This window comes from Rhea americana, unplaced genomic scaffold (assembly GCF_003343005.1).
Source record: "Rhea americana isolate MKP2758 unplaced genomic scaffold, rheAme1 scaffold_49, whole genome shotgun sequence".
Classification (NCBI taxonomy): Eukaryota; Metazoa; Chordata; class Aves; order Rheiformes; family Rheidae; genus Rhea; species Rhea americana.
Genome location: NW_028186634.1, coordinates 3,983,796 through 3,997,674, shown reverse-complemented (window position 1 = coordinate 3,997,674; position 13,879 = coordinate 3,983,796). Strand labels below are relative to the sequence as shown.

The following is a 13,879-nucleotide window of genomic DNA, read 5'->3' as shown; positions in this document are numbered from 1 at the left end:
GTAAAGCAGCAACTGTCCTCGGGGTGGGGGAGGGGAGTTTAAAATGCTTTCCTTTAAATTACTGGCAGTAGTTAGGGAAGCTAAGCTTGTGAGACTGTTGAAGCACCAAGGTGATACTAGGTAGTTCTCACAGCCTGGCTSAAACCAGAAACACAGCATAGAAAAGTCAAAATTTGCCATTTCAGGCTTGACATGAGGTATAAACATGGCGCAGATATCTTGGCAGCCTTGTCTGGTGATTGGTTTCGGCATGCCATAAGGGTTTATATCTCAGCATACAGACCCCTGAAAGACCTAATGCTGGGTCATACTGGTGCTATGCTGGAGTATGACAGTGGTGCCACCATTTCGAGGGTATTTTACACTCTCTTCTGATGGCGTGTCTAATGGAAAGGTATTCTCATTTTTTAATTTACCAGGCACAAAATAATAATTACAGTATCTAATGAGAGATGTATGAGTGAAAAAGGGATTGCTAACAGAGGAGTCACCAGCCAGTTCAGGTCATTTGGAAACTTTGTCTGTTTTTGCATGTGTTCTCAAAGGGAAGTCCTTTAGTTTTGATTAGTAGAGCAGGGTAGAGGCGTGTGTTTGAGGCCTTCATCAACTCTTCAACATGTGAGACTTCAGTCACTGTTCTGAGCTACCAAACAGGCTTGTAAAGCAATTGTGGCTAAATGTAAATTAGAGCCACTCTATAGCTTTTCTAACCTTGCTTACACTGAGATCATAGTRAGGACAAAATAGGCTCAGAAACTTTATTTATTTTTAAATCTTGTGCTAAGTACAGTTGATAAGTAGGCATTTTGGCTCTGATTTTTCAATTCTTTCATTCTTGTTTATGGAGCTTTGCTAGTTGTAATCTGTCTGGTAAGCAAGAAAAATAATCCTTCTCTAGTTTACATTTTATTATCATCTTCATTTGCTTAATTAGAGCAGCAGCCAGCTCCTGCAATAAGCAAGCTGTTTGCAGGTTGTTAGTTCATAAAATACATTGAAGGCCCCAATTCAGTGTTTAAATAGAGGCCTTACTTCAGATCATATCTTCCACTCAGTGAAAAATTTAGCTGGTTGCTGAAGTGTTTGACTTTTGGGGGGGGACTGAATCTCATGTAAATGGGGGAGAAAAGTATTTGATAAAAACAGTATGTTTGAGTCATTTCTTTTGCATGATGATGAAGTAGTCAAAATAGAAAAATCCTACTTAATTAATGGTTGAGCATCTTTGAGCATCCTTCTTTGTTGGTTGTGGTGTACTAGTGAGGTGGGTAGGATTGGTGTCTTGCTGCATTTGTAGGCAGCAAGAGGCCTCCTATGTCATTTTCCTGACTGGGAAAGAAAATTGTATTCATTTTATGTTCCTTCCAGGTATTTGTAGCAGTAGCTTGTTGTTCAGGGGGTAAATTATTCCTTGTATGTTCAGATTTAAACTCCCACCATTTTTTGATGTTCAGTGACACAATACACCTTTTGCAGCTGAGTAAATACATATGCCCTAAGAAGGCTGACAGCTGAAATAGCTTTTGCGTTGAAACACACGTTCACGTTAAAATCCAGATGAGAGTTACTCTTACTTCCTTTACATTCATTATTTGAAACATAATGAAGATTTGTGAAATGCCAGACATTTACACCAGGTTTCCTTGTCACATGGGATGACAAATCAGAATATCTCAGACAGTGTATCTTACTTTGTTTATGAGCTGGGGAAAATCAAGGATAGCTCTTCCTTGAGTGCTTGGATCTGGATTAAGGAAAGTATCCTTGTGAGGGGCAGCTCGTAAGTGTTTGTTTAAGCACCGTTTAGGTTCAATTTCAGTCAATGGAAGGAAAGTAAGCACATGCTTAAAATTCAATAAATGCTTAATGTTAGTATTTTTATTTCCAGGTAGGAAGTATATATGACACTCTTTGTATTTCTTCTGTTCCTATTATCATTTGCTAACGCATTGTGAATGTTTTTTGTAAATATTTACATAAAACTTCAAGATTTAGGTGCATTCCTTGTATTCTGTAGCTCTTATGACTGTACCTAACAGTCCTCTTTTGTATGTTTTTAGTATTATTTATATAATGTACTTTGTGCAGAGTTCTCATCTGTTTGAAGTGGCAGAAGTATGTGGAAAGGTGTACCAGGGAGCTGGCCTGTAAGATGCTGTTTGTGCTCACTGTGGTGGAGTATRTGTTTAGGGGAGTGGCAGCTTTTGTCTCTTTAGCCATTCAGTGACCTTCTTCATCCTGTGGTGGTTGCATTGCCATGTTTCCACGGTGTGTGGGACACAGGCTGCTGGTGTGCAGAGGGCCGTCAGAGGGAGCATGGCTGGGGTATGTCCCTAGCTGTTGACACCAGAGGGCTGTGGACTCCCAAGTTGGACCACTTGGATTGTAGTCACCAGGGAGCAGATCATTAAAAATTGGTATCAGTAAGATCCATCTTTGCAGGCTGGATTTGACTATAGCTGCCAGAATGAAGCTCATATAAATGGCTCTTCCTCCCTCTCCCCTCCCCTTTCTCCATAGATACTGTTACTCAAAAACTATCAGTAGAACTTGAAAAACTCCAATATGCAGTGCAGGAGTGGTGCAGTGCTGGCACCCCGTGCCTGCCACCCTTGGGGGGGGGCTCACGCATCCCGGCCCCATGATTGAAACCATCTGTCTGTGCAGGCCCACCATCTGTGTGTGCAGGAAACTCTCTTTCTTCCTTTCTTTTTTTTCTTTCTCTCCATCAAGCTTCTTTACTCAGAGGGGAGTCGAGCAGTGTTAGTATTTAAATAAAAAAATAATCGATACGGCTCAGCTGCTTGTAGGGTGGGAGTGGGGAAGACTGCTCAGACAGTGGCTGTGGCCTTCCCCTCCCCGTCCCCCTGCGCCCGCATCTCCCCCGCAGAGCGGCAGCCCTGCCTGGCCGGGGCTGCTCCGTGCCCTCCCGCCCTGAAGGACCCCGGCGTGGGGCTGCGCGCAGGCTGGCGGCGCCGGGGCTGAGCGCGGCCGGCGGCAGCGGTGCCCGCGCGGCCCGGCCGCGGTGGGGCTGCGGCCCGGGCTGGCGCTGCGCTGGGGGAGCAGGTTTCTTTGTTGGCTGCCGGGTGACTGGTTCCCATTAATCTCCCGCACTGGCCGAGGCCGTCTCCACTTCCTGCCTTTGCATACTTCTCTCTCCCTCGAACTCAGTCCCATCCCTCCTCCTTCCCTCCCTCCCCCCCCCTTTTTTCTTTCTCTCCCTCTTCCCAGCTTCTCCAAAAAAGCTGCAACTGCCCAAGCTGCGGGACCAGGGCTGCAGGCGTCCGGCGGCGGCAGCAGCGCACTCCTGCGCGCCTCGGTAAGATCTGGGGAGCCGTGCCGCTGGCCCGGCGCTCCCTACGGAGACCCGGCCGCGGGACTGGGGGGAACGATGGGTCCAGCTCTAGCCCGCCGCACCGCGAGCGCCGCCCGCCTCCCGGCAGCCGAGCGGGGCGGGCCGGAGACGCTGCGGCTGCGGAGCGGCGCGCCCGGCAGCGTCAGCTCCCGGCGTCCCTGGCCGCGGGGCCCGGCGGCGGGTCCTTGCCTGCCCGCCTCGGCAGAGGGGGCGCGGGGGAGCGGGGCTGGAGCTCCTAGGCTGGTGCTGTGTGCCGCTCCGCATCGCCGTTACTCGGGGGACGCCTCTGGCGCCATGGGGGAGAGGACTGAGGGACCCTCGAGGGACAGAGCCCAGGAGACCGCCGCTGTGGGACCGGGCCAGCTGACCCGGGCAAGGGAGCCAGCCCTCCGGGCTTGGGGCTTTGACTGGGAGAGACAAGCAGAGCTGTGGCACTTCTTTTATCTTCCTGTGCCCACTCACAGCATCACTCCAGTTGACTAATGTTTGCATGCACATTGGAAAAAAGAGCCACCTGGACTCAAGTGGAAAACTTTAGGATCCTAGGGTAGATTTAGTTGTAGAGCTAAGGGAGCTGCTTCAACAGTTCACTTGGTGAGAAAATCAGATGTACTGTTCTTGGCTTGGTACCAAGCGCTTGCTTTTACTAAGGAGCAGTAGGTCACCACAATCAAAGCGTAGCAGCTATGTATTAGAGAACCTCCTTATATTTACTCCATTTATTTTCACTCAAATATACTTTGAATCTTAGTAATCAGGCTGAACAAACCCAGATGCATAACGTAATTAGAGAATGTTAGCAGTAATGTTTTATCCACCCTTGTTTTACTGTTGCATTAACTTTGAGGAAAGGTTTTCTTCTGTCTTATTCTGTGTATTCTGTGTAATAAATTAGTTTTTAACTTCAGCCAGATACTGAGTAATTCAGTATAAAACACTCAATATGGTCAAAACATTTGGAAAATAAAGGATGAAATAGTCATAGTCCGATCTCTGATAAACCAAAACAGGATGAATTGAATAGAGATTGACCTGCATTTAAGACTGGATAATGCTTTAATTATGTGTGGCTAATATATAGTCAGTAGGTAAAAGTATTCTATATTCTGGAAGGGTAAGTTAACACAGAGCAGGAGTAGAAATATCTCAGATTTAAAATCAGATTTCTCAAGATTCTCTCAAATATGAGAAAAGCAAGTCTGTTTTAAGAATGTTTAGGAATGTCAAAAGTTAGCTTGCATTTTGATGATCAGGTTATGCAGGTGAGATGGTAGAAATCTATTAGAAGGTTGAGGGGTAGGAATAAGATTTATGACCATTCATTTTCATCTTGCTTTGAGGTTAGTTATTTAATCATTTAAACATGCTGCAGTTTTCCTTTATGATTACTTTATCAAGTTGTGTAAGTATATAGCTAAGCACCTTTAAAAAGTAGCTGTAATCTATGCATTATTAAGAATGGTTAGACTGAAAGCAAATTGCCATCTTGCTTATGTGATGGAGCCAGATGCCTCTCAAAGTATGGAGGAGTCGGGGAGCAGAACTTCTTGGGTAAGGATGATAGGGTAGTTGGTGTGAGGCCTCACCGGGGCATGGATGTTGTCAATCTTCTGAAAGTATATAGCATGTGTTTCCCTGTCATATGCAGAAATCAGGGAATCCTGCTTGGTTTGGCTTTCTTCTGCTCTCTTCAGAGTGATAAACACCACTAGCCAGCTTGTTCAGTAGAGTCACTGCGGTTCATAGCACTGGGAAGGAGAGGCACTTTCTGTCCTTTCCTGTCCTGTGTATGTGCTCTGCCACTATCGGCTTCAAGGAGCTAACAAATAAGCACTGCAGTTTCCCTTTAAGCAAGTGATTTTTAACGTACACTATAGCTTTTTAAGGAGCGTGTGACCCCTTATTATTGGTGACCTTGTAAACCATTGTGTAATCTGTTGACTGTAACGTACTATGGCAATTTATTCTTGGTTGGGAAATCTTGCCAAGAACTTGATGGAATAGCATGATTTTATCCACTTTATTGTTTTCATTGTGTTTCATAAACATCTAAGACCCTCTGGGAAGAATCACTGGGGCGGCTGGGCCTCCTTATTTTAATTGCTGGTTAAATAAATGTTGCCAGTTAAGAAAAAAAAAAAAAGTGGTATGCAGAATCTCAGAATGCCTGGAACTGCTAAACATATTCATGTTTAGGAAGCAGAACTATTTTTAGTGTAGGGGCATTTAAAGAAATGATACTAGTCCCTTCTAAAGAGGTCACTATTAAGTGTGCTGAAGAGCCTGCTTTTAACTGTAGGGCAAAACCAAGTTTCCCACAGCTGAATAAAGTAAAGGAACAAGATCTGTACTTTCCCACTCTCTTCAGCTGAGTTGGATTTCTTATTAGTTTACAGTAGTGGGAAGTGAGTAGACTTGAATTATTATCATACAAAAAAACCTTCTGGTCTTGGTGAGATGCTTAACTTTCTGATTCTCTCCTGCTATAAAGAGCACAGTTCCCTCAAAACCCTCCAGGGACTGTCTGCAGTGGGCATATGGAACTAAAAAGGCATTTAACACCTTCTGAGAAGGGCTGGGAACTGGCAGCTGAGAATACCATGTACTTCTCAAGATCTGTAGTTCTGAGATATCACAACTTTCTTGAATGGATCTCTGGCTGTCTTCCATATCCAGAGCTAAAAGAACAAGGGTAAAATTTTCAACAAAACCTATAGGTGCCTTAGAAGCCACACCAATTTGGGATCCTAAATCAATTTTGAATATGGGACTGAGAGAACTCAATTACTTTGGAGGCACTGAAGATTTTCTTTGACTTCTCTGCCCAGAATATAGAGACACTTGCTTTTAGTGGTTTAGTTGATGGCTTAAGAGAATATGGTTTAGATCCAAATTACTACTGTGTGTTGGATCAATTGTAATTAATCTAGATATGGTTAATTTAACCCAGTTTCTTGCAGGACAGTGGATTTAAATCTGGACTGATCAGACTTTTAAAATGTACCAAATGATAACTGAGTAGAATCAAGTTTCAGTCCAAACTTCATCAATGTCTTGTTTAACATATGTTCAATTTAGATTACAAATTACTTTTTTTTTTTTTTTTAAGTGCTGAATGCCATGTCTGTTAATTTTGTCCCTGTGCTATAGTGTGTGCAGCTATTGCTATTCAGATTTTTTGGTCTACAGTTGAGATTTAGTTGGCAGTATTGCTAGAGGCAGATTTGGGGAATTTAATCCAAATATTTACATGCTCAATTTGGCCTAGTCCTTATGCTTGTAAACATTCATAGTCATACTGAACTTTGGGGTTTTAAGTGGCTTTGCCAGACCTTGTAGAGTCACACCATAAAAGAGCTGAAATTCCCCCTTTTGGGAAGGGTTTTGAATGCATTTTTCAGCTGTATATGTGTGTMCATTGAGAGGTGATACTTGTCACTCTTACCCCTAATCTGACTCTGCAAAATCTCTTCCTGTATCTTACTTCTTTTTCACGCAGGAATGTCATTTGCTAGGGAGATGTGTCACGTTAAGTATCATGGAAGAGAAGGCCTGCCCACCTAGGAACCTGCACCACAGACTCTAGAAATGCCAGCCTTCCACTGAAGAACTTCTTCCCTTTGTAGTTACCATCCTCCCAGTCCTTACTTTTTAGGTGCACAGAAATAAGATTTGAGGAGTGATTTGTGTGATGAGGATGTTTGTCCATGAAGAACTTGATTTAAGTCCCCCTTTCATTCATACAGGCTTTGAACAGCTGTCAAATTTTATTAGCAAATTTTTATTGCTAGGGACCATTTAAGCCTTAATGTTTGGTTCTGCATTAGAAGTTGAAATTTCTAAAGTCCATTTTTCTACAAACTGTAGAGTTAGGAATTAATTACTAAGTGAACACAGTTGTGGCCAAACTGCCCTATAGCATGGATATGACCTTTCTACTTAGGTCTGTTGCTTTGTTAACTAGAATTTGAAATTTGAACTGATAACTTAGTAGCAAACAGCTTAAGACTATAGATATAGGTTGTTGAGTTACAGTGAGAGCTATGACTCATCAGCTACATTCTGTATCAGGTCTGTATCCTTAGCCTGCCCTCATTTTGAATACTACTGCGTTAGCTTAACCCACAAGAAAATAATCTAACTTTATTTTATATCTGGAGTATATATTCAGATAGTTAGCACTGCTCAGATAAATGAATGATAATTCATACAGCCACTGCTTTTTGATATATTCTGCTGTAAGATTCTAATCTTGAAGATACATTTGTTAGGGTTGAGGCGCATAGGACAAGAGTAGGTGTTCATTTTAACACCATCTTTCACTATTCTTTGAAGATGTGTTTGAGTCAAATCCCTCTGCTGAAAGCTTGTCAGCTGCAGCAATGCCGTTGAGACTTCAGTGAATTTGTATAAATGAAAGTCCTGAAGGATACACTGAAAGAACAGTGAGTTTTTGTTAGAAATGAACATTGTGTGTGTGTACATAGACAAAAACAGGATATTATTTTAGTTTAAATATATCTGTCTCTTAATTTCTCTTTAAAATAAAGATGTAAAAATGCTTAGTGTGTGGACATACAGTGTTACTGCTGGTGCCAACACAGGAAACTAGGTCCTTCAGTTGAAACATTTAATATTATTCCCTAACTCCCATATTATTAAAAACACTTGTTTTGTGAAGTTCTAATACTGTTACTCATTATTTTGACAGGGTCATCACCCTGAATTAATAGTTTGATTTTTTTCCCTTAGAAAAAACATTAGTTATCTTCACAGAGCATCCAGTCACAATCATAGGAGACAGATGATAATTGAATAGCATTGTGTAAAGTGCCCTGCTCCGTATGGTATTGCAAGTATTACTGCAAAGATCCAAGCACTTTAAGAGAGCGGCCCTGGAAGATCTTGCAACCCTTTATTCAGTGAGGATGTTGATCCCAGCAAGGACCAGATGTTCCAGACATGGATTCTTTTTGTTGTTCTAAGAAGTACTTCATGATAAGAGATTGATCTGTCTCTTGACTTCCTTTCTTCAAACACTATTACTTCTTTGAGGGAGTACAAATATTCTTCGCAAGAAAGGGCAGAACGTATGAGAAATTCTAATGATTTTGATCCTGTGTCCTGGTGGAAACTCTTATCACTCAAGGGCACTGGAAAAGGAAATATATTTGGCCTGGTGTCATGCTGTTTTCTGCGTGGGCAAAGTGTGCTAAAGAAAAATGGAGAGTAGTGACTCTGAGTTTTTGAGAACATACTTTTCTCATCTGTGCTGCAAGATTGCAATGTTTGGTGCTTCCACTGTGCCTCATTTCTTAATCTAGGCTTACAAGCCCATGTTGYTCAAATGAGGTTCATAATTGGAAATATCATTTTGAAGATATGGCAGATCAGCAAAGTGTAAAAGCTTCCCAAATCTTCTGTGTGATGGCAGAATCTGATTATTTCTCCTGTTAAGGAGCAAACTGGACAGCGGTTCCCCACCACAATATGTGTTTTACTGCCTGTAATATTCCATTTGCCAATTTCAGTCTTTGACGAAACATCCCTAATTCCACCCAAACTGAATAAGAAGTGGACAACTTACTTGAAAGAGAGGTGAGATCAGAATGGAAAAGGCAGAAAGAGATCAGAAGGAGAAAAGGCTTAAATCATATGAAACCTCCCATAGGCTTTATGTAAATGATTACTTAATCTGCAAAATTATTAAAACATCATTCAATACTTGAGGGTATAAATCATGCACCTTTAGGTTTGTATGCATGTTTCTATGTTAGTATTTTACTTATATATCCATCACTATTTCTCCTCTAGAACTGAGTATATATTCTGAATTAATTGTAATGTTTAAAAAATATTCCGTGCAGGCAGTGATTGCATATGTGACTATTTTATGTAATTTGCTCTACTGTAATCTCATTCATCTCAACCCAAGTCATACCAAATAGACTGAAAGAAACAAGATAGTTGCTCTGACTTAATCCTGAGTTAAGACAGCCATTATTCTGTTGCCTGATGCTTAGGAAATAAGAGACACTCTTATTGAGCAATTAGGGTCCATAAGTGCAGTCACATAAAGCAAATACCAGTGCCCTGTCATGTGAGACCAGAGGACTGCTGTTCTTTGCAGTAACCCTAAAGGAGCCACTCATTTTATACTTGGAACAAGCATAAGGCACACTGTTATTTCAGTCCCTCTTTGCTGCCCTGTTGAGACAGAGTGCTTTACTGCTGTGAGTTTTTCTTCTGTTTGGCAGTTGTTTTGTGTTTGTTCATTCTTCTGAACTGCCTGGATTACTTCCCTGAAAATATTTTTGCTTGACTTGCAAGGGCTGAATTGCATCTTGTCTTCCCCCTGCTCTGAGAATAGCACTGCTCCAACTTCTGCTCTTTTACACCTAGAGCAAAGAAAAATCATGACCTTGCTCGGCAGAGTTTTCCATTGGAATAAGGAGGCCATGTCTGGGTCTGGGCTGCCATGGCTGTCCTTGATTGGTGTTGTCTATGTTAGGCCTCCTGATGTTGTGGTGAAAGCCCCTGAAGCCCCGTGGGTCTGAGCTTGCTCTTCGAAGAAGTGCACTTGGAACAGACAGCATTCTCTGTCTGTTTGGCCCTGGTAAAGAAGAGAGGTGTCAGGCCCTCTCAGCCCAAGTGAAGTCTCCCAAAGAAAGCCAAAGGTAAGCACTATGAGCTCATATTGTCTCCACTGCAGTGCCTGTCCTCTTTGAAAGCCTGTGTGACACCCATGGGTATTCCTGGACTTCAGTGACACAACTGTGATTGTCTCGGTTTGATATTGATAGACCCGAAGATATCTTCCAACACTCCTTTCTCATTTCATACCCTCGGGTGTTGTGCTTCCCTCTGCCCGTCACTGATGCCAGGGGTTGCTTCTAAAGGGTGTCCTACTGGCTTAGTACTTTATAAGCTCCTGAACCAGCACCTTGGCAGCAGGATCTTCCGAGGCTCTTGCTGCCATATTTGTAGAGCAGCCAGCTCTTTTTTTCCCAAGACCTCTTTGTGGGAAAGTGAGGCTCCTCAGGCCTGGGAAGCAAAGGGAGATACCATTGCTGGGTGGTGGAGCACCACCTTCTCATCCAGTGCCACAGTGAGTTGTGGGCTGTTGGTCTGGCCTGATTTTCTGTGGCTACATGATTTGGGCAGCACAGGTAACCCAGTGGAAAAATGCATTCAGGAGAATAAAGGGCCCAGCAGTGAAAATGCTCTCATGTCAGACTCCTGCCATTTTACATGTCAGTAGCACTTCATCTAAATCCYTGTGCTTCAGGGAAACTTGACTGTTAACTTCTAGGGAAACATTTCTCCTTCTTTTCTATTTGACTTTTCTTTTTCCTCTTCCTCCTTTTATTTCTTGATCCTCCCCTTCAAAGCACTGCAATCCCAGCAGCTGGGCTTTAATGAACAGTATGTGTCATAGCCTGTAGTTGTGCTGCCACTGTGTCTGGGCCGCATGTGGATGTGGGATTTAGTTCTTTTAGATCCCATTTTAACTTTGGCTTATGGTTCATTAGGATTTACAAAAGGGATAAATGGTAAGAACAACATACTTCTCGATTCACCTATGAGCGTCACAGTTTCGTGTCCACCATAGATATTCCCTGATAGCAGCTATTTGAGCAGCAAGAAGTCAGCTGGTGACATATGCCTCTGCTTCTGTTCAATGTAGAACATCATAAAGATATTGCTTTGTGTGAAAGTCTTGTTACTGTGGACTCATGGGAACAGCTTCCAAGTTCAAGATCTGGTAGGTGTAGAACACTCAAATATTTTTCATTGTTTTATATTACTCTTTTTTGCATTTTCAAGCAAGATCACAAGTGCTAGGTCTAAAGTTCAATTTTGCATTTGTGTGAGTACCAAGAGACATGTCAGATTGTGTGTTGCACCCTAAAACCAGCATCACATAAGATTTGATGAAGACTTGGCTTGAATTTTGGTTTTGTTTGTCATTATATTCTCTCTGTGCAAGACAGTTAACCTCTGATTTAGAGAAGCTAGTGGAGATGTTGATGAATGTGAAAATAAGATGTTGTCTCCCAAATGAAATGGTAAGAGAGCTGTAAGATTTTTAGTGGCAAGCACGTGCTTCAGAAAGGGAATAATAGTAGAAGCTAAAATTTTGTGAGAAAAAATCATTGTTTGTTCACCAATCCACCTCTATGAAATTAATTGCACCCTGGGAGGGATCAGGATATATGGCTGAGAGGGAAGGATCGTCTTCTCTTTTGAGCTGGATGGATCATTGTACGCTGTTTTTCTCTGCCGATAGAAATACTGAAGAGATTAACACCTACCATAATTGCACAAGCTGTAAGAAAGATGAATACATTTTTTTTGCCCTGAATGAAATTGACTTCTCTTTTGAAGAAAATGATTTAATTTGCTACCATTCTTTCTAGCAGAGGGCATAGCAATGCACAGAGAGTATGAGGTGAACCAGATTGGTATGCCAAAAATTACAATGTTGACTCAGGACTTCTGTGGATAGACAGTGATGTGATGGAGGTGAGAATCTGGCCTATTCTTCTGCAGGGCTTTTTGCCCTCTGGAAATGTATCTGAGCTACCAGGGTGGAGGTGTGCTCTCGAAGCAGATATTTAAGTTCAGTGACTTTTTGATCTAAGCCTCACTGACATAAATGAGTTCCCCCTCACCCCAACAAAGGGACTTACATTCATAACCTCTGAAAAGCTTGATGCAGGAATCCCATACCTAGGGCTAACAGGGGTATGATATTTTCATCTCTGGACTTCATCATGTGGATTTTAAAAATCTGAATGATGAGGGCTCCTGAGGCAAATTAGGATTAGTGGTTTCAGGAGCAGAGCAAATGACAGAAATAACTGAAGTTGAATTCGTATACATAATTTAAAGTGTTGGAAAGATGATGAGATTCTGAAGCAATGTGACATATTTCATTTTTAAAACTGAAAGCATTAACAAAGTGATAATGGATTCAAGAACAGACTTGCAGGAGATGAGGGAGGGATCAATACAGATGTTGTTCTTGGATCTGCACATTAAGAATATGATAATTAGGCTGAGTATTGCAAGCAAAAGTCAGCAATTTATTATTTCTGCATTTATTTCCTTCATTTTTAAATAATTTATAAATCCGTTTTACTTTAGTGGGAATAGTCTTAGATTACTGGAAGCATTTTTGACTTCCCTCAGTAGAGAATCATAGAATTGGTGAGATTGGAAGGGACCTCTGGAGATCATCTAGTCCAACCCCCAAATGCGTGGCCCATACAGGGATCGAACCTGTGACCCTGGCTTTATTAGCTTCATGCTCTAACCAACTGAGCTAAACCTAACTGTTTCAATTCTTTCTTTTCATTAAAGATATTTACTTACTTACTTATCCACCTCTACTGAAACGGAAAAGTACCTGTTTCTTAAAATGGTTTTATTCCAGAATAGGTGCTTTACATCTGTTCTTGTCTCAAACTCAGTCAGAATAAAATGGCTTTGTTCTGTAGTTTTGGTGATTTGATACTCTTATCCCTTTGATTTTTATTTGCTCTGGGAAAACTCAGCCATAAAGATGAGCTTGTTCATCTTTCTTCAGAAGAGTCATTTCTTTTTTAGAAGCAGCTACTATCAAGTACAATGTCTATAGAAAATATGGACCCTAGTAAAGAGACACTAGCATGCAATTGTCTTATGTCATTTTGCTTTGTTGTTGGCTTGCTAGGAGATCCTCTGTAAGTCATTTCATTGTCTGTACCTTGGTTTCTATAAAGGATGCCTCAGTTTTCTCTAAAGGATTTCTGCAAAGGGGATAATTGATGTCTCTGGATATTCCTGAGATCTGCATATTAAAGAAGATCTGCATGTTAAAGAAACATCTTAAAAAAATCTTAATACAAACATTCAGTAACTGTATTTATGTTCTGCAGTTTGTTGTGTTTCTTTCCTAACTTGGAAAAAATGTGATGGCCTGAAATAGCCCTCTGGAGGCTGATGGCAGTTTTACTGTTAAGTTTCAGTGATCAGAAGATTGAGCCTGAAAAATGATTCAAATTGTTGCACATAATTCAGGGAACTCTGAACCTAAGAAGGCAGTACCTCATGTTTGTTCTGCACTGACACTTCTTGCCAACTGAAGAAAAGGTGTTGACATTGGAAGGAGCTGCAGCCATGCTCCATAGCCAAATGTGAGGTGAAGCCCTGAAGGGGAGGAATAGTAATGATGTATGACCCAGAAGAGAGTATTCGAGACTACTCCCTCAAAGTAGCTGGACCCTCCAAGGCACCTGACAATTCACTAACTTCCAGCTTGGCCCCTCTGTTAGAATCTGAAAGCATATAGGCTTTACAGGCCTCTTAAAGCAGGACTGCACAACAGCGCTGTTAAAGTATTTTTGTGATGCAGCGAAAGTTCTGACTTTCCTTCCTCCCCCCCCCCAGCACAGTTAAACTTTCATTTAAAGAAAATAGTACAAATATGTTTATAGTTAAACATGCTATGTGAATATCTGATTTCACTGCTTTATTAAA

The 13,879-nt window shown here is 41.7% G+C and overlaps 2 protein-coding genes across 4 annotated transcripts in view; one reads left to right on the top strand and one right to left on the bottom strand.

Annotated features, from left to right (window-relative positions):
- Positions 1–13,521, bottom strand: part of AKIP1 (A-kinase interacting protein 1) — an 18,161-nt gene extending 4,640 nt beyond the window's left edge. Inside the window, exon 1 of the mRNA XM_085317086.1 lies at positions 13,448–13,521. Coding sequence (XP_085173212.1) covers positions 13,448–13,521 — 74 coding nt within the window. The remainder of the gene's footprint in view (positions 1–13,447) is intronic.
- The window catches only part of DENND2B (DENN domain containing 2B), a 186,738-nt gene continuing 175,916 nt past the window's right edge, over positions 3,058–13,879 (top strand). For 2 of the 3 annotated variants that reach the window (XM_085317187.1, XM_085317183.1), the window contains exon 1: positions 3,058–3,319. The gene's annotated coding sequence lies outside the window, so the exon portion shown is untranslated. Of the gene's footprint in view, positions 3,320–10,008; positions 10,033–13,879 lie in introns of those variants that run through there. The other variant, XM_085317185.1, reaches the window with a different exon arrangement.